Source organism: Egretta garzetta, unplaced genomic scaffold (assembly GCF_000687185.1).
Source record: "Egretta garzetta isolate BGI_Z169 unplaced genomic scaffold, ASM68718v1 scaffold25, whole genome shotgun sequence".
NCBI classification, from domain to species: Eukaryota; Metazoa; Chordata; class Aves; order Pelecaniformes; family Ardeidae; genus Egretta; species Egretta garzetta.
The window spans coordinates 3,943,133-3,967,794 of NW_009259800.1; the positions used below are offsets into that span (position 1 = coordinate 3,943,133).

The 24,662-nt window shown below is 39.1% G+C and overlaps 1 protein-coding gene across 1 annotated transcript in view; it reads left to right on the forward strand.

Moving 5' to 3' along the window:
* PPIL2 (peptidylprolyl isomerase like 2) overlaps positions 1–24,662 on the forward strand; it is a gene marked incomplete at its 5' end in the record, with an annotated part of 74,295 nt that overhangs the window by 21,055 nt on the left and 28,578 nt on the right. The window contains 4 exons of the mRNA XM_009639877.2: positions 8,528–8,603; positions 10,037–10,197; positions 11,743–11,818; positions 13,032–13,138. Of these exons, the coding sequence (XP_009638172.1) occupies positions 8,528–8,603; positions 10,037–10,197; positions 11,743–11,818; positions 13,032–13,138 (420 nt within the window). The remainder of the gene's footprint in view (positions 1–8,527; positions 8,604–10,036; positions 10,198–11,742; positions 11,819–13,031; positions 13,139–24,662) is intronic.

Genomic DNA, 24,662 nt, shown 5'->3' on the forward strand with positions numbered 1-24,662 from the left:
AACCTCCAGCTCTAGACAGCCAACAGTGTGTGGTCTGTTGTCAAAAGCAGCATGTTTTGGAATGTAAAGTATATAAACTTTTAGGAAGTTGACATGTTACATCAAGACTGAAATTGATTGTGCATCTTACTCTTTTGAAGATGCCTAAAAGAGTCAAAGCTTCAGAAAAGCATTTTTTATAGAATGCTTCTCTAAATGTAGAGTAAAATAAGCAGCAAACCAGAGGATTTGCTTGCTTAGAATGGTTTTCTTCTGAATAGATACCAATGTTGGTCTTCTACCAATATTAAGAGAATTAAAACCCAAATTAAAACAGCATTGTAAAATTCAGAGTGTAAAAGATACTATTTACAGATGAAGTTTAGTATCAAAAGATCTAAAACTTTTGATTAAGAGTAGGCATGTTTAAGCTTGCATGATTTCAAAATAGGGGAAAAAAGGTTCAAGGATCATTATTATTGGGAGTCATGAGTTAGTATGCATCTCATGAACAGTTAATTGCCACTAACCAAGACTAATACAGTCTAATTTGAATAGAAAAATGTTTTTCATTTATATCTAAATTTAAATTAAATTTATCCCTTCTTCCCTACTGCCCAGCGCTGAGCAGCATGTTTATAAATATTTTTCCTCTATTCCTTTGGATTTATGGCTGTTCAAGCTAATGCAACAAAGTAAAATGGTTTTAATCCAATGGAAGCAAAAAACATAGCTTTTTCAGATTGAAAGCTCCCAACAGAATGTTATTTGAATGTAACTGCATGGTTGCTAGTGGGTTTGGAATGGTAAAAAAAGACAACATGAGTGACTAAAAATGTTTCTGTGCATCAGTTTGGAAAACCAAATTATTTTGAACAAATAATTGAAATGTGCAGTCATTTAAAAGTATTTTGGTATGTTTTGTAGGTTTGGAATTGAATGTATGTATAAAGAGCATGTTCCACTTACATGCCTACCTTTGATTTTTCATAAAAGCAAACAGATGCTATAGTCTCCTGGATCTCAAAATGCAATAGCTAGCAATTTATATGTTCCATATGTGGATTTTTATCAATATTTTTAACCTTCATTCTGCTCCTGACATGTTGGGTTTCTATCTTGCTTGGAGGAATACATCCATTAACAGAAACTAAGTAGATTATGACAGTTGTCCAGTCACCAGTACAGTCATCCACAGCCATACATTACCTGTACCTCTCTCACATCCATTTAGGATGATGTTGGTAATGCATGAGTAGATTTGTTCCTCTTAAGTAAACAACTCGTTATGTATTGGTGTTGACTTCTGCAGTGTACAATCTTGTGGCAGGCTCTTCTCGAGTAAGTTTAGAAATAGCAAAGATACCCTCGTTTTGGAATTGGACTGGAAGAGGTTTTGACCATCTGAATGCCGTTAACCAGCTAAAGTTTGACCTATTGCCCAATTAGGTTTTAAATATTTTTCTCAAAAAAGGATTTTCAACAAACAGGCTAAAATGGCTTTGGGGTGTAGAATGAGAAGTAAGGGCCATTTAATGCACTGTACAACACCCACTGCAAACTTGCAAGTATTCCTTGATTTCTCCTATTCAAATGCTGCCCTACCCCAACTTGCTTTGTTGAGGTCAGAATATGGTATGACCAGCCTAGGTATTAAAACTACTTATGTACATGCGGTACAGGAATCTGTTCTTATTTTCTCATAGTATTTTCTTCATGGAAATTGTTGAAAGGCAGACCAGTGTCTCCTGTACAAGCTCTCTTGTTGACAACCCTGCAGGCAGCGTGGTGGCTTCACACTGCCAAGCTCTACCACCTGTGGCTTTGTTTCTTAGCCAGAGTTCGTGACTGCAATCTGTTGTGTTTCAATTTGCAGCTCTAGAGCTCTATCCCAAATCCTGCTTCTCTTAAAAAGCTTTCAATTCTGTGTTGAAATTTATCACTTTGTTGTTTTCCCATTCCCCTGTGTAAATTGAGTACTGTGCTATCCGAGAGAGCTGGATTTGAGAGTGAGTTGGTAACCCTGACCCTGCTGTTTGGCATAAAGGTAGATATAAGGGAAGTTGCTATAAAAAACACTCTTTGCTTTGCAAATAACAGCTGAATAAGACTGTCTGTAATAGCTGTGTTTATCAATAGAAAATAGCATTTCCAGAGGCTGACTCTGAATGTCCTAGGAAGCAGATGAGGTACCTGCGTTTGGTAGTGAAATACAACATGATAAGTGGAAAATTTGAATAATGTATATTTACAGATTATTTGTATGATCACATTTTTCCTTATTGATACATAAAGGGCAATTCTACAGCTGCTACGGATGTTCTTTTACCAGAATAGCAACTGACCTCAAACTTGACCTCTCTCTCCTAATGTATGTAATTAAAAACAAAACCAAAAAAAATTGCCCTTTCCAGAAGAGAGAGAATTGCATAAAATTCTTTGTTCTGTTCTCAGTGCTAACATTATTCAAACACTAATCATAATCCACCCCTGTTGTCTTTTCTGGTGAGCACCATCTCAGCTGGTCGCTTTGATTTTAGTGGTAGTTGTTTGTGTCCTATTGCTATTAAGTTTACTTGTTAAAAAGGACAAATTATTTTGGATCTGGAACTAAAAAAAGCAAAATCACAACTTTAGTTATTAATAACACTATCTTAGATCTGTGATGTGCTTCTCTTTGTAAAGGGACCCACAGTGCTTCCTGCACTTACATATATAGAAATTGCTTTTCTCCCCTGTTGAAATGCAAATGTCCTGGGGTAGAGCATGGCAGTTTTTCATCAACATATGGCGATATTATCCAGCCCCTCAGGGCAGAAGGTAAAGAATAACGCCATATCCTGGTGTGCAAGATACATTACCAAAACGGGAATGTAGTTATTCAGGCAAAAGATGTCATGGATTCTGGTTTAATATCTTGCTGATGATGACAGAAATACACGTGACATTATCCCATATGAAATCCTTCCTAGACACCAGCAATCTTAGTACGACTGGATTTTTTAGACTGTATCTCTTTACCCTCAAGTTGAAATTTCCTTTTCTTAGCTGTGTGATTTTGCCACAAACTCGAGTCAAGCTTTCCATCTTCTACAGTGCAGGTGCTACTTTTTTCCCAAATTTCTCTCTCCTTATCATTATTCCAGATAATTTTTCTCCGAACTGTACTGGTTCGTACCTCTTCTAAATGGAATATTGCTGTTTTGTTTGGTCTGTGTTTTTCATAACTCTAAACCCACTTGTATTCGTTTACCTTGAAAGATGATCAGCTCAGCCTAACTTAGCATCCCTTGCAAATGTCATGAATGTGCTACCAGCTGACAAGCAGCTCAAGTACTTCAAGATTTATTAGTTATACTTAATGGGTAAGATATGATGTAAAGCACTTGGAAGTCTGTGGGGACAGGGTATCTAATAGGAAGGCTGGTGTTGTTGAACCTCGTTTGCAGTGTTCATACCTCCCGTTTCTTCCCATTCTGGTACATTGCTGTTCATCATTTCACTTTGCAGTTGTTTTAAAGGTAGGATTCAGTACAGCTTTGAAAGAGTTTTGATGTAATAAGATTGCATTAGACTACAATTCAGAACTAGGTGATTCTTTCAGTCCTATGCTTTACAGGTTTTCAGATAGTTTTCAATCTAAATGTTTAACCTGATTTGAAGTTATCTTCCAATAAGTTTTTTCTGAGGGTATAAATCAGTGTTAGATCTCAAGGTCTACTGTCCACCATTTAATCTTTGTGGCAAAATCTGGTCAACAGTCTGGCAGAAATTATTATTATTGAGTGCTACTGTAAATTCTATGTGTGTTTCAGTCATTTATTTTGCAAATTATTCTTTGTGTAACGATGCACATAAGTAAGTATGATCTGGATTCCCTCATATAAGAGTGGGCAGGCTGAAGCAAGCTCCTGCCCAAGATACACAGAGAGGAACAGGGTCAGGTAGTGCTTTGCTGGACACGGTGGTGGGCTCTGACAGTCCTACGCACTTCTTCCCATCACACCAAGTGTGAGAGGGTCCTGAGGAGAGCAAAGTGAGAATGCTGCAGTACCCTGCTTTCACATCCCATTTGGTAGGAAGCGTTCAGAGGAACTAAGAACAATTTCCCCTTTAGCTCCCATCAATCCTTCATCCTCCACTCTGTCTCTGTTCACAAACCAGAAACCATGGCTCTCAAATTTGTGAAGATACAGCAGAAATTATTCCTGCTCTGGCAACTCTTAGAAGCTATTGCTGGGCTGTGTGCTGGCAGGGGAGGTGGGGTTAGTGAGAAGTGTGGCTCTGCTCAGCGGCAGTGCTTGCAGATCGCAGAGGTAGAGGTGCTCTGTTCCTCTTTGCCGGAAGAATTGCAATTAACCCCCCCAACCCTGTTGTGCCAGTGGTAATAGGCACAGTCCTCTGAAGGCAGCCTGCTGAGGGCCTTCCCCGATAGACTCACGCTAACAAATGCATCTGCTTTACACCACAGAAATGGAGGGGGGGTCCTGGGAGAAATAAACAGACAACAAAAAAAAAGTCTGGATAGAATGCAAACAGGTTTGCTGCCGTTAAAGGAAAAAAAAAAGGCTCATACTGTTAATGTGCTTCCTTATGTCAATTTTATTGTTTCTGTACAACCTAATCAGCCATGGACAAGACATGGTTCCCGACAAGCTGTTAAACACCATTGGCATTTGTGGCAGGAAGCATAACTAATGAGCTAGGTTGGAGGTAGACGAGCTGCACGCTGTTAATTGATATTTCACTCCTCAGCTATTTCTCGTTTGCTCTTTGCGTGACAGAAGGTCAGAGCAGATTTTCTCTCGGTTGCGGGTGAGAGCTCTTTGAGGGCGAATCCTGCACCGATGCGTGTGCAGAGTGGCTGGTAAAGAAGTGATGCACTGGGACGCGGTCAGGGTATGAAGGTAACAGTCTTGCACATAATTAGGGATGCAGCATGGCCGACCAAATGGTGAGAGAGGAACCAGGCCTCAAAGAAGTCACATGGTGTAAAACTGCACTGGTTTTAACCTGCTTTTTTGGGTGGTTGTGTGTATGGTGCTTAAGATTAACAGAGTTTAAACTGTTTCCCTAAGTAGGTGAAACCAGAAAATTATAGGAAAAAACCAAGTGGAATAAAACTTGAGATTAATTGTTTTCAGAGCTCAGCTTTCAGGAAAACTTCAAGTAGGAGATTTTAATAGTCATGATGGTTAGCAACCCTTTGAAGTCTGTATCTGTGCTAGTAATTTGTTAAACTAAAGTTTATGGTTTGTGACCTTAATAAGAAAAATCCTGAGACTGCTACCTATGGTAATTTGAATACATATTTTTAAACATGCTGACAAACAAAAGTGGGCCAATTCACTCTTCATGGTTCATCTTCCTATCTGGTTTCTGTGCGCTCACACAGAATTTACTTCTTTAGGCCTTTAGCCTCTAGGCCTTAATCTTAATAGGATTGGGAGCATCCCTGTGAGTCCAGCCTTTCTCTGACCAGGAGAGGCAGTAAATTCATTAGAGCTCAAGTCTTTGACGATGCGGGCATGTCCGTCTGCCATCCCTGTGGTGTCTTGGTCGGACTGCTCTGGTTTTGTGCTTAGTAACTGTCATGGATGCAATGAGAGGAACTTGGCAGGCTAATTATTAGTGTTCAGACAGTTTTCTTCCTGAAGCGATATGTTAAAGACCATGTACACTTTTAAAATTTACATAGACCTACCTTTAAAAAATGTGTATCTTGTGTTGTAGGACTCAGTACCATCAGTAAGGAAATGGTTTGGGTCTTCTGCAGCACAGTTTGGACTGGTCAGATGTGTTTCTGCTCTGGGGGATGGTAGGAGGAAATGGTGTCTTGTGTTTAATTTAATATTCACTGCAGTACTGTCACACTTAGTATGCGTGTTTGCCTAATTCTAATCAAACTAATTCTAATCAAACTTCTCCTAGTATATCACGATGCTGTATTTTAGAGGGAGGAATCAATAATGTCAACCACTTGTCCCAGGTGTCCTCTATAAGATGACACTCTAATTTCAACTTGAGGAACCGTTTTGGAGGGTTTTTTCCACTGACAGAGGGAAACTGGTTTTGGAGTAGGCGCGTGGGTTATCTGCCTTCTTGATGCGTGGTGAGACTCCTGCTTTGCAGAATCAGGAACACAAGGGACAACACTGTAAATCAAACCTGTGTCGAGGTTTCCATTTGAACAAATGGCCCACCTGAACATGATGAAGGACCTTGTGCAGAGGACCTTGGTCTCAGTTCTGGGGTTTAGGGTTGTCTCTAGTCTCTCAGAAAGCAGACGGATGGCTGCAGTCAGCAAGGAGAGGGAGCTGCCCTGTGGCCTCTGATGTTCTTCATACCGTAATGGATGCATTGCCTGTGGGGAGGTTAGCGGAGGTTTGGAGAGCCCTGAGAAATCCCTTGCAGGGAGGCAGACTGTAAACATTTTTGCCAGTTGCTCAATGCCTGCAATTAGGCTGGTTAAGCCAGGTAAACGTTTGAATGAACTGTGGATGAGAAACAGTTTGAACTAATCTGATTCATGGTACCCTGAGCACAAAACACCTTGTTTCATAAGGCACTGGCAGTTGTGATGTCCTTTTATTTATTTTTAAACAATCAATAAATCAGTAAATCAAGAAGCTTTATTTAGAGGAATATAGTGAAGGTGTTTTCTGGTTCACCTTTACTGCTGTATCCCGCCCTCTCTCCTGTCCATGAAAAGTCAGTTCAGGAGTCAGTCTTTGCCCTTCAACTTTGCTGTGAACGGCAGACATGTGGATTGCTATAAATCCATTTGTCTCTATTAATATTAATACACAGATTATTTTTTTTTCCTTTCCTGGAAAAGCAGCCTTCCTTCCTTCACCTTTTGAGGTGGTACCTTTATGTGCAAGGCAATGATTTCTGTCTGGGAAAGCTGCAGCTCATGATTACTGAAGAGTATTTGGGAGGAGGCAACCTGTGTCTTCTGGAAGCACACTGAGCCCTTTCTCCAGACCTTCTCTGTGCATTTTGTTGACTGTCAGAGAGCAAGGCTGTAATTATCTCTATTCATACATACATAACCCTGTATGTGAGGTAATAAATAATAAATACATCTGAGTGCCAGTGTCAAGAGGATACAAAAATGGTCCAAATTTCCTATTTCTTAGTAGTTTTATTTAAAGATTATCTATTTCTTATTCAGGATCTTAAAGATAAAATATCTGGGAGTTTTGGCAGTCCATGACTTGATGAAGACCTATTGGAGGGGTATAGTGGGGCAGGAAACAACAGAAAATTATTATATAGTGGTTGGGAAAGGGGACAGGAGGTCATCATTAGGGTGTAGATTGACACAGCTTGATTTCATAAATGTGTTTTGGTTTTACTACCAGCAGTGAAACTAAAAATGCACTCCCTGGTGGTGCATACCATTTCAGGGGTGAATAAAAGGCCTAATCAGATCATTTAATAAGTGATGGAGCTACCAGCTCTGCTTGTATTAATCATTCTTTTTAGCAGAGATGGAATTGTTGGACCTTCTTACCAACAGTGGTGGTCTGAGAAGCTTTGTTAAATTTATTTGGGATAATACTATTCATGTCAGTGTCACAGTTCTTTGATTAATATGTTGTATTATTTTTATCCTGAACTTGAAACTATTGCATATTATTAAGATATTTTGGCATTTTAGATTTTGAATTGTTTTCTGTAAGATAGAATTTCCAGAAATGACTGGGTATCCTGGGCTGGTGTTTTGACCTTTCGGTGCTGCAGAGGAGATTGAGGAGAAAACCTTGAAGTCACTGTAAGAAGAGGATTAAGGACTGTTTAATAACGGTATAATGTAACCTAGATCATCAGTAGGCATTCCTTGTCTCACTCTCTCGAGCAAAAGGTTATGCAGAAAGTTGCCTAGAGATAGTATAAAGACTCACAGTTAATGGACTGTATATTTTTGCTGCTTTCCTTGAGTGGTTACTCAATAGAGTTTTCATACTACCACTTTTTGTTGCTTTTTTAATTATTAGGTTTTATTTTTAAACATAATTCTGTAAGCACAGATTTCACTACTCAAAAAACCCTCAGTCAAACCAATTCTGACTGCACAGGCTTGCCCTTAGCTTTATTTGCGTTTTGAAATGCAGCAGACCAGGCACACTGTTATAAATAGAAAGTGATAGCTAATGTGAATTTGCATAGATCTTAACCCAAACCACAGAACAAAGTAAAGAACTGGGCAATTGCAGTTTCTTGTACTTTCTTCTCACTAGGATAAGGCAGACTCAGCTTGGTTCTTTTAGTAACTTCTGTAGGCAAAATATGTGTAATATTATGTTTAGGACTAAATTCCAGATCCCTAAGGAGCCTACTGTGAACAGGCTCATTGCTGATGTTGGTTGGGGTTGATTGCTTTATATTTTTTTCATCTTCCTATGGTTTTGTGAATATGGAAGTTATTCTGTCTCTCCCTATTTGTTTATTATGGTGGTGTCTGCCCTTCAGACTACTCTGTTGCATGGAATGGGTGCCTGCCAAGCTCTCTGATATTTGTTTTTTTAATTATTATTTTCAGGATCCAACAAACCTGGATAAGTTCAATGTCTCAAACTTCTTTCACGTTAAGAACAACATAAAAGTAATTGATCCAGGTAAGGATGAATTGAAGGTAGGCTGAGAAAACATCAACCCGAATATGTGAATTCTAAAGGCGACATTGTGGAATTTGCAGTTTTCTGGGTGGACATCCCTCAGTGGCTAGTGGTAACTTTGAAAGCTTCTTGGAAACATCAATAACTTGTTGAAACTGTCCCTCTCACATGAAAAGGGGTTAACAAATTTTGAAGCAAAGACATGATTCTTTGAGAAATCATTAACTGTCTCTGTTGAGTGCTGCGCAAACACGGACAGCTTTCTGTATCCTTTAAGAGTAGGTAGGTGATAGAGAAGAGAGAAAGGAGGAAAAATAATTTGGCAAAAGGTCCGTTAGCCTTGTACCAGAACCAAGACAAGGAAGTCTACATCTTCTCATACCTGTCTGCTAGGCTCTTCCATGTGTATCAACAACATATTGCCCATCCTTCTGTCTGGGTAACAGTGGACATCTTCCAGGTTAAAGATTTATATAGGTTTTTCTAAAATAGTCCCCAAATTATTTTAATAATAAAAAATAAATGCTTTTTTTTTATTTCTAGATATCTAAGAAATTTTCTTCTTAATTATTTTGTGGTTTTGGAATAGTTAAATGCTTAGTAATATCTGCTAATATTAAATTGCTGAAGGAAAAAATTCTCTAATTCTCTCCTTTGCCCTTGTGGTTTCCTTTAGAACTGCTTCTAATGAGGTCTAATTGCTGAATCTAAGCATGGTATGTTTTTCTGGGTCTTACTATGCTCATCTTTTTTTTTTTTCCTTTTTTTTTTTTTTCTTTAAAGCTACTACTTCTCTAAGCAAGCATCTCTCTCTCTATTTACCCACTAAAAATAAGTGGGTATTATCTCAGAGATGGAATGTTTAATATCCAGCAAATAGTAGGCATACCAAGACAGAGAACAAGTGAAACTTGTAAAAATAAAAAATAATAAAAAAAAAAAAAATCATCACATTCTACAGTCCACCAGCTTCCTCCCCTTGATATCATTAAAGATCTGATCTTGGGATTTTTGCATCACAGGCCTGGCCATTCAGTGAGGAGGCAAAGGACAGAAGTTTATATTGTATCCAACTGCGTCTAGTCTTTATTGTTCTATGAAAATTTTACAAGACCTGCATGAACTTAGATAATTTCTAGTGGTTTCAAAGAAATTTGTGAAATGGTTGATTTGAAGTTGTTGTTTTCTTTTGTTATATTTTATCATACTGACATTTTTTGTGCTACATTTCAAGTTAAACTGTCATTAGTGTTATGCATTGCTATTTGTTGCTGTTTCTGCAGGAATAAATATAGTTACTAGACCTTTTTATTTTTAAAAAAGTAGAAATAATATCTGGAAGATTTCTGTGTAACTAGATATGTAATAAACTGAAGGAGAACAAAATAATATTTTTCTTTTAACTCTGAATGATTTAACTTTGTCTTATCTAGATGAAGAAAAAGCAAAATTAGATCCATCGTACTATTTGAAAAATACAAATACAGAGACCCGAGAGACTTTACTGGAGCTTTATAAGGAGTTCAAAGGCGATGATATTCTAGCAGCTACTATGAAGGCTCCTGAAAAGAAGAAAGTGGATAAGCTGAACGCAGTACGTTGATTTAATTTGTACTTTGGCACTGACTGACTCCTTCAAGAATGGTAATAGATGTTTTTCAGCTTAGAGGCCATGCTGCAGCATAAACAGACACTGTCCTTCTGTTTTCTGTTACATGGGAATTTGTCATAGAAGAGAATATGAGAATCATATTGGGATTCCTTAGAAATCTGTATGTGTCAGTGAGTTTCTCTTTGTTAAATCATTGTAAATGAACCTAAACATTTTAGAAATGGAGCCCAATAAGAAGGAAGAATCTTTATGATGTGGTTATGATGTATATGTTGGCAGAACCTTTTTTCCCAGGTTGTAATCTCTTGCTTTGAATTGTTTTATCATTGCTTTCTGCAGTTATTGGCAGAGAGAACACTCCTTAAGGGCTCTGCAAGTGAATAATTTCTGGTGTGGGCAAATATATAAATGATCCACAGCTGCTTCTCCATTTCTTTCCACTGGAATGCAGGTTTTTTAGTGGAATATTTTAAAGGAGGTTCTTCCAGGTGCATGTTGCTGTGTGTTCATGGTTGTCAAGAGAAACAATTCATCTGCATCTAGATTTCCTACATCAAAGGCTGTTTGAAATGGGCAAGACAGAGTATTCTTCTTTCCTTTGGTAATTCTGGGATGTATGTGTCTTCGTGCTTTGATTACACTTACATGAAAACGAATAGCAATGCAGCATCTGGCTTTTAATGAGGAGGCTTAGTGACAGATTAGGGAGTGTATGTGACCAAGGACTGGGATCACATTTGCCCCTTTTTCAGGGCATCACAGTGTTATAATAAAACAAAACATGTCGGGAGAAAAAAAAAGAGGTGAGAGACAACAATGAGCTCTACACATGTTGGAGAGTCAGATTGTCAGCTACTGATGTGGCACTTGCATAGGATAATAGTGTAACCTTATGGATAGAGCATTGGCCTGACCTGTATTCTTTACAGGCATCGCCCCAGAGCTGCTAAACATATCTCTGGGTTTATTAGATCTTTGTAATTTACTACAAAATCCATGTGTGACGTTCACATTTCCCTTCTGCAAGAGAATTACAAAGCTCAAAATAGACATTGGGAATGACGGGACCATGCCTCTGCTTGCAGAAGGGCCGTGAGTGGGGGTGGTTTGCTTTCCTCCACAGTATCTCTGTGGTTCACTGCGTTTTCCTTCCACTTATTCAGCAACATTGGAGAGTTTTACAGATGTCTCGCCAGCAGTATTCCTTTCATATTTCCACCTGTGGACATACAAATAAATTCTGATAATAGAATCTTTGCATAATGATGTATTAAACTGTAGTGGAAGCAATAAGCCCCTTCAGCTCAGTACATGGGCAGCCTTAACTGGAGTTTCATCAGAGCAAATGTTATGTGTTACAGATGAATTATCACTGCATCGTGCATTTATTTCTTTCTATAGGAGCTAGAGTGGAAAGTCTGCCTTCAGAAGGATAACATTTGTGTGTCCTAGTGCTTGTATAGTATCTTTAGTAGATAAATTCTAAGATCTAATGTCTTTTTGTCTTGCTTTTTCCTCTGCAAACAGGCTCACTATTCCACTGGAGCAGTAAGTGCTTCCTTCACCTCCACTGCAATGGTGCCTGAAACTATCCACGAAGCAGGTACCTAGCTACAAGCTGTTTATTTACTTCCCAGTTTTAAAGTGTGCTCCCTAGCACGCATATATTTATGAGGACTGAAGGAAAGCATTGATAATTGGTCAGTACTGATGCCATGGAAATGTATTTCCTGAGAATATATATCCTTACTTTCCAGTGAGCTCATTCTGAAAATAATGGAGCAATTAGGAATTAGCTTCAGCTTTGAATAGCAGTTACTTATGTTGAACTGAAATTAATGAGGCATTTCCTATGCCCAGGGACCACAAAATGGGGTAGCCGCTTATGTAAGTTAGGAATGAAGTATAATCTCTCCTCAAATAGCATACAAATTTTTACCACCTTTTTGGCCTAACCTGGTATTGGTTAGAATGACAGCAAATTTTGTGGTGATAACTTTTGATATACTGCTTTTCAAGGTTACACAAAAAAGCATTTTAGTACAATGACGTTTTCCTTTTGTTCTCCAGCCTAAACACAAATGTATAGAATTTATTTAATTTGAATATTGATTAAATAGCTGAGCAATTAGTGTTCACAGCTGAAGAGAAAGGTCTGGCTTTCGGCACTAAAATTTAGACGTATGTCACACACTTAGGCAAAGATTGAATACGTTGCTAAAACTACGTTTACCAAGTTCAGTTCCTTTACTTGGTGGATTACAGTGATTTGCAGGTGGATATTTGAGTGTTGAAAATATCTGACTAACTGGACATTTTGACAAAATGGAAGTGGAAACATCCTAGATTGATCCTTTGGTTTGACTTTCCAGTAATGTTTCCAGTAACTTAACTTCATTTGTTTTCAGAAATGGGTAGGTCCTCATATGTCAGCAATTTGTGGTTGACTGATGACTACCTGCTTGGCTTCCAAGTTTGACAAGAACAATTTGGTTTCAAAGTAACATTTGTGATTGGTAGGCATTACTTGAAAATTATAGTTTGTAATACTGAATGCTTCTGTGACTTAAAAATATAGATGATATTGTTGGCTCTTGAGGAGTTGGTGGTTTTCTATAATGGAAAGTGTTTTGCACAGAGATTAATGTGAGGTTATCGTAGTTGAATTGCAGAGTACAGTCCCTGAAGACCCAGTACCCCAGGGGATGAGATCAGACAGTAAAGTAGTAGAATCTAGCAATTTGTTTTCTGATGATTTCTAAAGATCAATGAATAAGCTTCCAGAGAGGTAATTATTGTCTTTTGCTTTGGTATAGCTGCTATTGAAGAAGATGTTGTGAGATACAACTACGTGAAGAAGAAGGGCTATGTGCGACTTCACACTAATAAAGGAGACCTAAACTTGGAGCTGCACTGTGATATGGTACTGTATGTGCCCAATAAAATTAATCTTTCTAGATAACAAACAGGATAAGAGCTGCCAATGGAAATGTCCAAAGAAAAGAATAGTGTGTAGTTGTAATAGATACAGATAAATAAGTAGCTTTCAGTTGGTTTGGTGTGTTTTCATACATATACAAAACTCCATTGTAAAATGTAAATATATTATTTTATATATTATACTGCTGTATGTATAAATGGTCTCTGTGAGTAGTCCCATACATTCTAGTGGACTACTTACATGTCAAGATACATGTTTAGAGCTTCAAAGGGTCAGGATTATAGAGACCCAAACAATGACAAGGAAGGCAGAGAGAGAAAAAAGAAGGAAGAACACAGAGAAGAGAGAATAACCGCAAAGTTACACAGCAGGTTACTGGCAGAACCAGGAAAAGAACCTCAGTGAAACTGAGAGCAGTCTGTCAGCCTGAGTGCATGTAGTTAAGATCCCCAGAAATGGTTAGATTTGATTCTAAACCCTGAGCTTTACAGAACAAACCTAAATGAAAACCTTTAGAATATGTTTTTTACTTCCTTATGTATCAGTTTTTAAGGTTTAAGTTTTTAAACATCTTCTCTTTGCCATCAAGAGGTAGACCTTAATTTTAAAAAACAGCGGACTAGAGGTTTCTATAGTCAGTACAGTCTGAATCTGGGGGAATTCTGTGGCTCTTAAAATAATAAACACGGCAAGACTTGTGATAGACGGATGAGTTGTGGCGACACTGGTGTCTTGGACGTCACTGCTTGCTAGTGTGCTGGCTCATTTATTTGTTCAACCACATCTATAAAAGGAAAAAAGTTTTCAGTGTAAAAAGCCCAAACATTCCGTTGTTTACTGAGATTTTTATCTCAGGAGATTATAGGCCTGAAGGTAGATGTTTTGGGAAGTTGAAGGATGTGAATAGCAGATTAGATGGTAAAACTTCTGCTTGTTGTGATCCTCACAGAATTTAAGGACAGCAGTGCTAGCTAGGAGCTGGGGTGCCTGTTGTGAAATCCAGAGATGCACTGGGAGAATGCATCCTTTTTTGCCTGGGAGAAAGAAAAAGAGGCAAACAGGACAAGCCTGCTAGCTTTCCCTTCTCCCTTCTCTCGCACGAGTAAGGAGCAAGATATGTGTAAACTTCTCAGGCTGATCTATAGAAACAGTATGAGAACCTCCACAGCAGCGCATCATACTGATAGTTCTGTAGGTCCCTGACATCCCTACAGATGTTTTCCATGTGCTTAAATAGTAACACTATGTAATAAGGCTAAGGCAAAAAGCAGAGGATGTTAGTACAGCAATATTTGGGGGAAGCAGCAGAATGAGCAGATTGCATTGAATCATTTGTTTTGCCGTATGCTCTCAAACTGGCTCCTGGCTAATGCAGGCTGACTGCAGCTATTCTTATCAGTGTGGGGTTTTTGGCCACATGTGTGACCAGTGTCACTCAGTCCTGAGGACCCAGTCTCAATTGCCCATTATAAACGTCCTGTGTGATATCCATTGTGTTTCCTTTTTTCCAGATGAACCCCTATTCATCTCCCTTTCACACACGCTGCTTCCTCGTGTACACATTGGAAGTGTGCACTGGTTTACACAACCAGAGCTGCTTGCACGCTGGCCCTTAGCCATCTGTTTCTTTCTTTTCTTTGTGTCCATTACATCTGTGTGAATTAAGCAGACCTTTGGCACTGTAGAGGGGGAAAAAGATATATATTTAGAATAAGTAGGAAAAACTTGGTGCTTTAAGGAGGTTTTCACAACATCCACTTTAGGTCATCATCCTAGGCCTATTAAATCAGTTCTTCTGGGAGGTGCTTGTTTTTTTCCCATTACTATATAAGGAGTTTGTGCTTCTAACTTTGGTTTTCCTGAATCACACTGAGGTTAGGCACATAAGGTAGCTCAGTGCAAACAGGGCAAACATCTTACAAACATATAACTCATATATAGGTCACAAACATATACACAGATCAGCTACAATGAATCTATTGAGGCTGCACAGACAGACATAGTAAATGGGGAAATGCCAAAATCAAGCTTTTCTAAACACATCCAGTTCACTCCGCCTGTGAATATGCATAGTAATAGTCTTATTAATCATATGCTGAGTTTTTAATCAGCTCTCTCAGTTTATTCAGTGCACAAGCTGAACCAGCTCTGGGAGCTATTTGGAACTGTGTAGTAAAATGGTTTACAGGCAGGATTTCCTGCAAAAGTGTAGAATGCAGGTAGCGTCCTTGAATACAGTCGAGGGAACCAGACTGTATCATAGTGCTCACCCAAATTAATGTTGCACAGGAGTTTTGGTGCCTGACTTTTCAGCCTTCATGATTTTTTAGTGCAGTTGGCATGGGTACTACCCTGGCTTTTCAGAAAGAAATGGAGAAACAAATTTCAGTCCAAAGCACTGTATTTATACACACTGAGAACACCAGCGGATTTGGGACCCCTGGATTCAACACACAGATCTGTGCTAACTTGCGTGAATGACAGAGACTGTAGCAGTATTAGGTTGTCACTGCAGTTTGAATTCAGCCAAAATATGTGTGATTTGGGGAATTCATACATCTACTCTCTCAAGCAGTGCAACTGCAGGAGCAAGTATATGATTTATAAACCATATTACAGTGGTGCTTAGCCTCTGGTTGTTGTCTTGACCTGACCACAGGCTCCTTTTTTTAATTGCTGAGCAATACCCTGTGCTCACATTATTATGGAAGCCACCCTAGCAGCGGTTGCATTTTCACAGTACTGCAAATATACGATTGTGAAATGCTTTAGGAAGCTTGAGGATGAAGTTGCTATATAAATATGACAAATGAATACCTGTGTCCGGAGGTAGGACTTGCAACATTCAAATTACATTTTAAAATAGTCTTGTGGGTTAGATTTCAATATACCCTTTGAGGTAAGGTCTTCTTGCTGAAATAGAGAACAACAAGTGACATACTTGCTGTCTTAAGGTGTATGTCTACTGAATCCTCAATTGTATTTTCATGCCTATGGGCTGTCTATTTAAGCAAAATATCCTTGCAGCTGTGCTCTCGGTAGTCTGCACCACTTCTGAAATCTACCCAATATCCTCTTTGCCATCAGTACCCACCTTGGATTCTTACTCCCTCTCCCTTCACAGCTCTTCCATCTCCTGTTCTCACCTTCCCCTGTTTTTTGTGAGCTATCTGGCAGTATGAATTGTTTGGACTTCAGTCTATATGTACGCATGGAAACTTTTATTTAAAAATAAATCTAGGGATCTTCATACACTAGTACTTTAAGGTGCCAGTCAATAAGATTGATAGTGATGAGATTCTTCCCAGCACCAAAAAACTAATCAAGAAATGTTTTGTATTGATCCAGGGGAGGAAATCAGTGCTGCAGTGTGATTGAAGTCATCAGTTACTTTGTGACAGAATTCAGAAAGAGCATGAAATAGGGCTAGAATCCAGATATTTTCTGTGTTTGAAATCACTTGTTCAGAGCACCAGAAAATTTCACTTAAGTACCAGAAAGATGACGCATGATGTAAGTCATTGACCTGAGAAAAGGCAATAAAGACTTTGGAAGATAAACTGGATTTTTTCCCACCCTTTTGAATTTGCGCCTCAAATGAGCAAAGGTACACTACTGTTCTCTCTTTGCATTGTAACGGTGTGCCTGGTGCTCTTTATTGCCATTTGTTTTTCTCCCAGTCGTCTTGTTCAGATACAGTATGTTCCCCCTGATGGGGACTAATCAGATGGCCATTTGTTAGGGACAATTTCCAGGAAGCTGAGTTCAGCTGGGCATAAGCAACATTTGTTGTATACACTAATTGGAAACAAATTTACAAAAATTCTACTTGCCAGATCAGAAGATTTAACAGCATCCAACAAGTGTTATTCTTTCAGCTCTAGTCTTATGCATCGCCAAACAAATAAATTATGAAAAAATAACTGATGAAAGGCAATGAGTGTCACTGGATTTCTTGTATTTTACTTACTGTGATTTTTCTAATCTCAGGTTCTTTTAGCTGCTTTGATCAGGATGCTGCTGGGAACAACTGTCTATATCATCTGTGTGTATTCTGCTGTATTAGTGACTACCGTGATGCAGTTACACATTGCAGGTGGTGGAGCAGCCCCTTAAGGCCAGGGGGAGGCTTCACCCTGTGCAAAAAGTCAACTTGACTTGGGTTTGGAAGTAGAAAAGCAATGTAGTGTAATGGTTGGAGTGGAGAATGAGGAGCTGGTAAACCCTGAATTCTGTGTCTTTACCATGGACTTGCTGCATGATGTGGCTATGTCAGTTGGTTATGGATTTTTTTAAATCAGTGGCATTGCATTTTTTATTTCGCAACGAGCGATACGAGCATAATTTTGAATTCCCAAGCAATAACATGTGTCATAGATGCCTAATTGCTGGAGTAAGGCTACACAAATAACCTAGGCTGCCTGTTGGAATCAGCAGCCCTGCATAAGAATAGACAGAGTAGCAGCCTCCTAGTCTCTGCACCTGTGAAAAGAAATAAAAATGCTTGCTTTTGTCTCTAGGTTGCCTTGGGGCTTTCTTGTTTAGTGCTTGTACTTTTTTATTTTCATTGTGCTATGGAAATATATATAAATATAAAAGTCTAACACTCCAGAAGACCCTGTCAAAATGATGAACGGGAGGTTTGGTATACTATCTCCCTCTCCCCTTTGTGAGTTCTCCTCATACAAATGGTCACTCTGGGGTAATGATCTGGTGGTTTAACACATGCCGATAGCGATAATTGAATACTAATCCATAACTGCCATGGCAGTTTTTGTAAATTTGCCTCTGTCTCTCAGCTTTAATACTTTAAGGTTTAAGGGCAAGCTGGCATAACAAAGAAGAATGTGAGATGGATTTCAAAGCTCCATCCAGCACTCCACAAATGCTTTTTGAGGTTTTAGGACCTGGCAGACTCTGCTTAATGATGATGTCTTGGCATAACTATCTGAAGAAGCCATTATTCTACAAACACTGGTGTTTTAATCTTTTGAGGCCCTCTGACCTGTTAAATATGCCTGTGATCTATAAATGTGTAATCCAGCCCTTGGTCTTTGAAATTGTCTCTCCTTTTGTGTCAGGGACTGTTCTGAAGATCAGAAGCCTGTAAACTTCTCATCCATTTCCAATGGGAAAGAAGTGAGTTGCTGAAAAAATCCTTTGACCTCCTGGCATGACGAGGTTCCCCAGTCTTCCTGGATGTCTCATTTTCTTTCTGATTTAAACATCCATTCTGCTCACTTTCTGTCAGCATCATTGTGGCACTGTCCGGCAAATAACCGGCTGATGGTTTACCAGTGTCTTGTTCACTTGGTAGTATGGTTGTAGGGATGAAGTACAGTGGTCTTGGCATGGTTGTAAATGGCTTATTTGGGTTTTTTTTTTTCATCAAAGTAGGTCATTGTAGGAAGAGCTGCAACTTTCAACTTTGAAAGTTCTTCTCAACAGAAACTAAAAACAAACAAACAAAACTGTCCTTTTCCAGTAGAACAACTGGATAAAAATGTTTGTTGTTCCTGGTGTGTTTTCATCTCGAAGCGCTTACAGCAGCAGACAGATCTATCATTCTTTATGGTCGGGAGTCAAATGGCTCTGCAGCCGGACTGATTAACAGGTTGTTGCTCTTAAGTGACTAGAAGCTAATATTTAAAATGTTTTTCGTTTTGGGCGCATGACACTCACGCTTGAGAAAGGAAGAAATGTTTTCATGTGAGATGTTGATAGGAAATGCTTTATCTGGATGCTGCTGTCGTGCGCTTGTCTTCAGCGCTGTTTTGCAGCAGTGAAGAGGCGGTGGGATCCCCTGACGTCCCCTCCTGCCCATTCTTGAACAGGACATTCAGTGTGGGGTTAAGGCAGGTGCTCAGCCACCTGCCTGTGAGCCTCCCCTGCGCTGCGGGGCTTGCTGCCCTTGGTCTCTGCAGTTTCCTGGCAGCCTTTGGCCTTCGGTAATTGGTGGGAAGGCGTTTCGCACATTCGGACCTTTCTACCTCCCCAGCCTCCCTGGCAAGCTGGATCTGGGGAGGCAATTGATTGTTATTGGATTGTGTTGCTTGTTTTTTGACATTTGACGGTGCAGGCATCCCATACCAGCTGCGTCTGCCACTTAGTGATCCCAAACCAGAGGATGAGGCGGGTGGTTTGGAGTTACACAGCTGCTGCTCTTCATCTTCCTCTGACATGTTCCTTGTTTGTACCTTGGCTCCTCTGATGAGAGCGGGGTGACCTTGGGAGGCTGACAGCTACCAGAGCTTTGCTGTCTAGCGCGGAAGTGCTTACAGGTTGCATCTTCTGAAAAGGTGGAATTTATGTGCCAGTTGCAGACTGACGAAATGCTAGGGAGCCGCTGCGGGACCTTTGATACTCCAAAGTTTTACAGCTGCGGAAGGTTATTCAAGCAATTAAAGTTGTGCTTTCATTTAGACTGTACCTAGCGGTGCTATGTCGTGCTTGCTGGCCCCATCCTCATCAGCACCCAGCCCTGCACCGCACTGACAAGCTTCTCAACCCTTGTGTGACTGACAAATCTGAGGGGGGGGGGAAGGATTGTTTTATTTTCTACCACTGCAATAAATAAAAGTTAGAGGAAAAGTAATGGCTGTGGCTAGGGATGATGACTCTGCCTCTGAAAAGATAGTGGTTAACATTGACAAATTAGATGAGTGAATTAGATGCCTTGTTTAACTTGAGTTGTGCTCAGCTAAACTGATTGATTGTCACTTTATTTGCAAAAAAGGGAAAAATAAAGCTGGAGTGTGTAATTTTTTTATTGGCATCTTGTCTAAGTTAGGCATCTTGCTTAGACTTCGAAAAAGGTTTTGGTAGCATGTCAATACTGTGGAAGAAATGCTTCTGAAAAGTGAAATTTAGCTATCTGCTGGAATCTTTGCTAAATAGCTAATTAAATTATAGTGCGTTTCTGTGTAATGAGAATGCAATAATTCTGCTCTTTGTTCTAAGCAAACTTTGAGGCTTTGAGGTAGCAAAATAGGCAAATGTTTGTTATCAAGTCAGCAATCTTTTACTTGAGGCACAATTTGCTTGTTCTGATTCTTTTTAATATCAGTAAGAGTTTGGCCGAGTGTTTTAACCCACAGTGCCCTGATGCTTTCATCTCCCCCAGTGGTCTCTCACTGGAACTGTGCTCTTCTGATCATAGATCACAAATTGACCTGAGTGCGTTTGCTCACTGTACAACCAGATTGAGAATGGTGTCCCTTACATGAACTGTGTCTTTTTTGAACTCAACCAGCCTAGGCAGCTGTTGTTTGCCACCATAACCCGTCACCGGCTCAACCCCTCTCGTGTGTAGGGGAACCATTAGCAGGAAAGCGGAGCTGGCAGGAGATGATGTTCAGGTCTGTAATAAATGTTTCTCCAGCAGGAAATGTCATGGGCTTCCCACAGCGAAACTGTCCTGTGCTTGCCCAGTGGGCTTTGTGGAGTTTGGGATTTTCTTGTCCCTCTTGCTCTGAAACAAACAGAGTGTGCTCCTAGTCCATTGGTGCAAAGTAGGAGTAGGATAGCTTAAATTGCCTTCCAGTACAGTATTATGCATTGAAAGGCACCAGAAATATTTGTATGTCCAGTTTTTTTCCATGACTTAGTGGAGGGAACACACACTTGCACCTGATAGATGGTGATTCCTGAAACTGCTCCATTACAGTTGCCTCTGACTAAGCCCTAACTAAAGCCAAGCTTTTATTAGGGCGGCTTCTTTCCTGTGGGATGGATAGGCTACATGAATTGCAGATTGAAAGGGATTGGGAGAACTGAGTTTAAACCTTACCAAATCACCTCTTTATGAGCTCATGCATTAAAAGAGTTGCTAGAATGAACAAGAGTGAAAATGCTGTGTGGGGAAAAAAAAAGTACATAAATGGACTAAAGCAAAACAAAATCCACCTTGCATTTTAAAGGAGATTGGCGTTAAAAAAATTGCAGGCTTCATTTGAAGCTTTAGAAATTTCCTTCACTAGTTCATGCCTCTTAGGAGTGGGATTCTGGCATTTGTGTGATAAGATGAAGGCTGCAGAATGCAATTTTAATTTGTGAGGAACAAGCTTTTCATTATTTCAGATTATTTCTGCTTTGAAACGTAGGGTTAATGAGCATATATCAAGGCTCTCTAGTTTAGTGCAACGACTATAGTTCATCCAATTTAGAGAGACAAAAAGAAATAAAAGGGAAGTGGAATTAGCACAAGGAAATTATACAGATGTGCAAATGACAGCTTCTGACTGCTTAGTGTGAAATTTCTCTTCAAGGTTCATGCAGATCCTCAAGGGATGGAGCATTTTGAAATGATTAGCTCTTCACATAGTAAAGCCTTCTTCCTTGCAGTCATGGCAACGACTCAGAAGCTCCTCTCTCTTCCCATCTCCTGTACCTTGGCAACAGGAGTGCCACAGGTTTTTAATCTACTTCTGGTTGGCTCTTCAGCTGCCCAATACAAATTCTGAGTTAAGGTAACTTTTACAAATGTAATGACCCATTTTAACTGATGAGAAAAGAGAGCTGTAAACTGAGAAAACAGATGGTGATCTGGCTTGGTTAGTCTTACCCCTCAGGTCTCAGGGATGCAGCAAGAGAGATTAATTTTGCCTGGTTTGGGGCCACCCTTACTGGCAAAAAGGAAACTAAAATTGGCTTGGTTAATACTTAAAAGGGGAACAAGATAAAATCTGCATTTTTTCTAGAACTTTATAGTAAGGACTCGTGTTGTTTTTTCTGGTTTGCTTTGGTTTTTTTCTAATTTTATATTCCTTTCTTTAGTGTTTTCTCAGTATCTGTGATTTCACAATCAGCCTCTTGTCACTGATGTGTTTGTGTGGTCATAGTAGCAATCTCTTTTCAATTCTGAAACTTGTCCAGGCCCAATAACTAGTAGAGTGCTGGTATTTCCATGTAGAATTACCTACTAAGTGTGTTAGCTAAATAGAGACTTGAACATAATTAGAAAACCATTGGCCTGTTTCCACATTAAATATACGTCTGTGAGCCAAGCAAAGCATTTGTGTCATCTTCTGGGATAAGTATTCTTCTGGATTCCTGTCTCAAAACGTTTATTAAAGTTTTACCACTTGTCTTGGGTGTGAATTTCCAACAGTTGAAAGACAGTTATCTGGCATCTGCAAAATAAATGGGGAGCATACTTGGAGCAGGAAACTCATTTTGGTATAAATAAGCCATTTTTTTTCTTACTGTTTGTCATCCGGAGCGAGAAGTATCTTTAAGTTGAAGGTCATCATACAGAGACACCGCATCCACTTATGCAGTCCCAACTTGACCAAAGAAAAGGAGGATTTCTGAGGGCTGTCCTACCACACTCTTCAGAAAGAAAAGCCTTCCACAATTTTTAAATTTGACTTCTTAGGACTATCACTGCATCCTTTGCAGAAGATGCTGCAGTAGATTTAAAACATAACCTTTTTTCTGTCGGTGGCTTTCAGATCAACAGGTTACCAAATTAAGGTGGTATTTTCCCCTTGACTTTCTTATATACATGTCTAAGTCATAGTCAGCAGATTAAAATAACTTAAATCATTTCCTGCTTAATGTGAAAGGAATAAAGAGGGAAAAGTTAGCTGCTGCTGTTGAGGTCAATTTAAGACAAAAACAGCCAGAAGTACAAAGAGAGCCTAGAGTCCATTGTCAGTAATGAGGCGACAAGAAACCAGCATTGTCTCCTGCACTTCTGCATTTTCAGGTGCCTTGATCCCTTCCTCCTTCAGAAATTGTGTGAGGCAAGTGGTATGGAGGAAGTTTCTGAAGAAGTAGACAGTTTTGCATTCCACAACTGCATGTCTGACATCTTCCACAAGATCTTACACTCAAATAACAAAGTCAGGTTTGTTTATATATATATTTCTCATCAGTCTTTGTAGTTGGAACAAAGACTTCAAAGACTGGCTATGTTTGTATGGTCAATGCAGAATGTAACTTCATTACTTAGGATCTACATCTTCCCCATAAACCTCGAGCCTTTTTCTCCTGCTTTGGACAGGATGCTGCTTAAAAAAGTCCCTGAAATGTGCTTGGCAGTGTGAGATTTGGCAAGAACATTAACTGCTTTGAATAAATCAGATAATCTGAGCCAGATATTCTAGATCAACTGCATGACTGAAACTGGGGTTTATTACTGATTGAATGCAAATCTTTTTATTTGTGTCTACTAAAAAGCACCATGAAAGGTAATGGTAATGTTGCTAAGGAGCTGTTTACCTGCCAAATGTATCTGTATGATGCATAAGGTGACCATGGGAACCAATTTGGTGGCAATTATTTAAAGAAAACCTTGCAGTGAAATGATTATTGCATGTATACTAAATATTTCTGCAGTTGCATCAGAAAAGCTTGTTTCTGGGAAAAGATACAGTAACTAGAAATCCATTTAGAGAGATGGGTCAGCATAGGTCCTACATAAAAAATACATTACTAGAGCCAGGTTTTTTTGATGCATGTTTTACAAATCATGTTTTGAAAATGAATAGGAAATCTGTATTGGGTTATCAACATTGTGCAAATTTAATATGGTTTGCTATGTGTTCCTAGGGGACTTAGACTTTCGCCTGATTTCATTTTTCATAAAAAAATCAATTACAGATTTAGGTATTCCCCCCAGAGAACTTATTAAGTATGTCTCTCTCTCTAAAGAGTGCTTGGTTCTCATGAGATAAAGTGCCATAGTCTAAAAGCTGCTGATTCCATTTGTGATTCATAAAGAGATTTTTTTAATTTATTTTTATCCTTACTGACATTTTTCATGAGTAATAACTAATAGCACTACGTCAGGATCAAGGCTGTTATGATATTGTCTTATAAAGGAAGCATACACTGCACAAATGATTCTTCAGGGGTTGAATTTTACTTGAAAGGTTATGTACAAAGATTATTTTCAAGCATATATGTCCAATTCAAAGAAAAATTTACAAATTTGCTATAAATACTGAAACTGTAGGAGAACCTCCTATGGCTTGAAACAATTTTTATGGAATATATTTACTTATAGGTTGCCCTTGGGATGCTACCAAAATACATGTCCTAGTGGCATTCTACTGTAAGCCTATTATGGTACCATTGTCATTTTAACCCAGTAATAAATTATACGGGAAATCTGATATAATAGCTGGTGTAAGATTGCATTAGAACTTATTTATTTTTCCAGTTATGGCCCAGCTGAAAACTGTCATCTATATCTGTGTAGAGTAATTAACACAAGTAGAGTTTGTTTGGATAATTAAGACATGTTTCAGTGTCAATAAAGAGGGGTAAGAATGATGTGTTTCGGATGAGAATTTACAGAAAACTGAAGTTCTGTATGGTTCCAGATGAATACTTACATGGATCTACTTTAAAAAGATAGCGATTGTTTCATCCTTAAATGATTGTAATTGGGTTTGCCTTATTGTTTTGCTTTTAAGTCACTTCAGGTTGCATGGCTCAGTCTCTTGTCTGTCTACAGCTCTGACCAGGAATGATGTCACACCAATGCAAAGTGAATCAG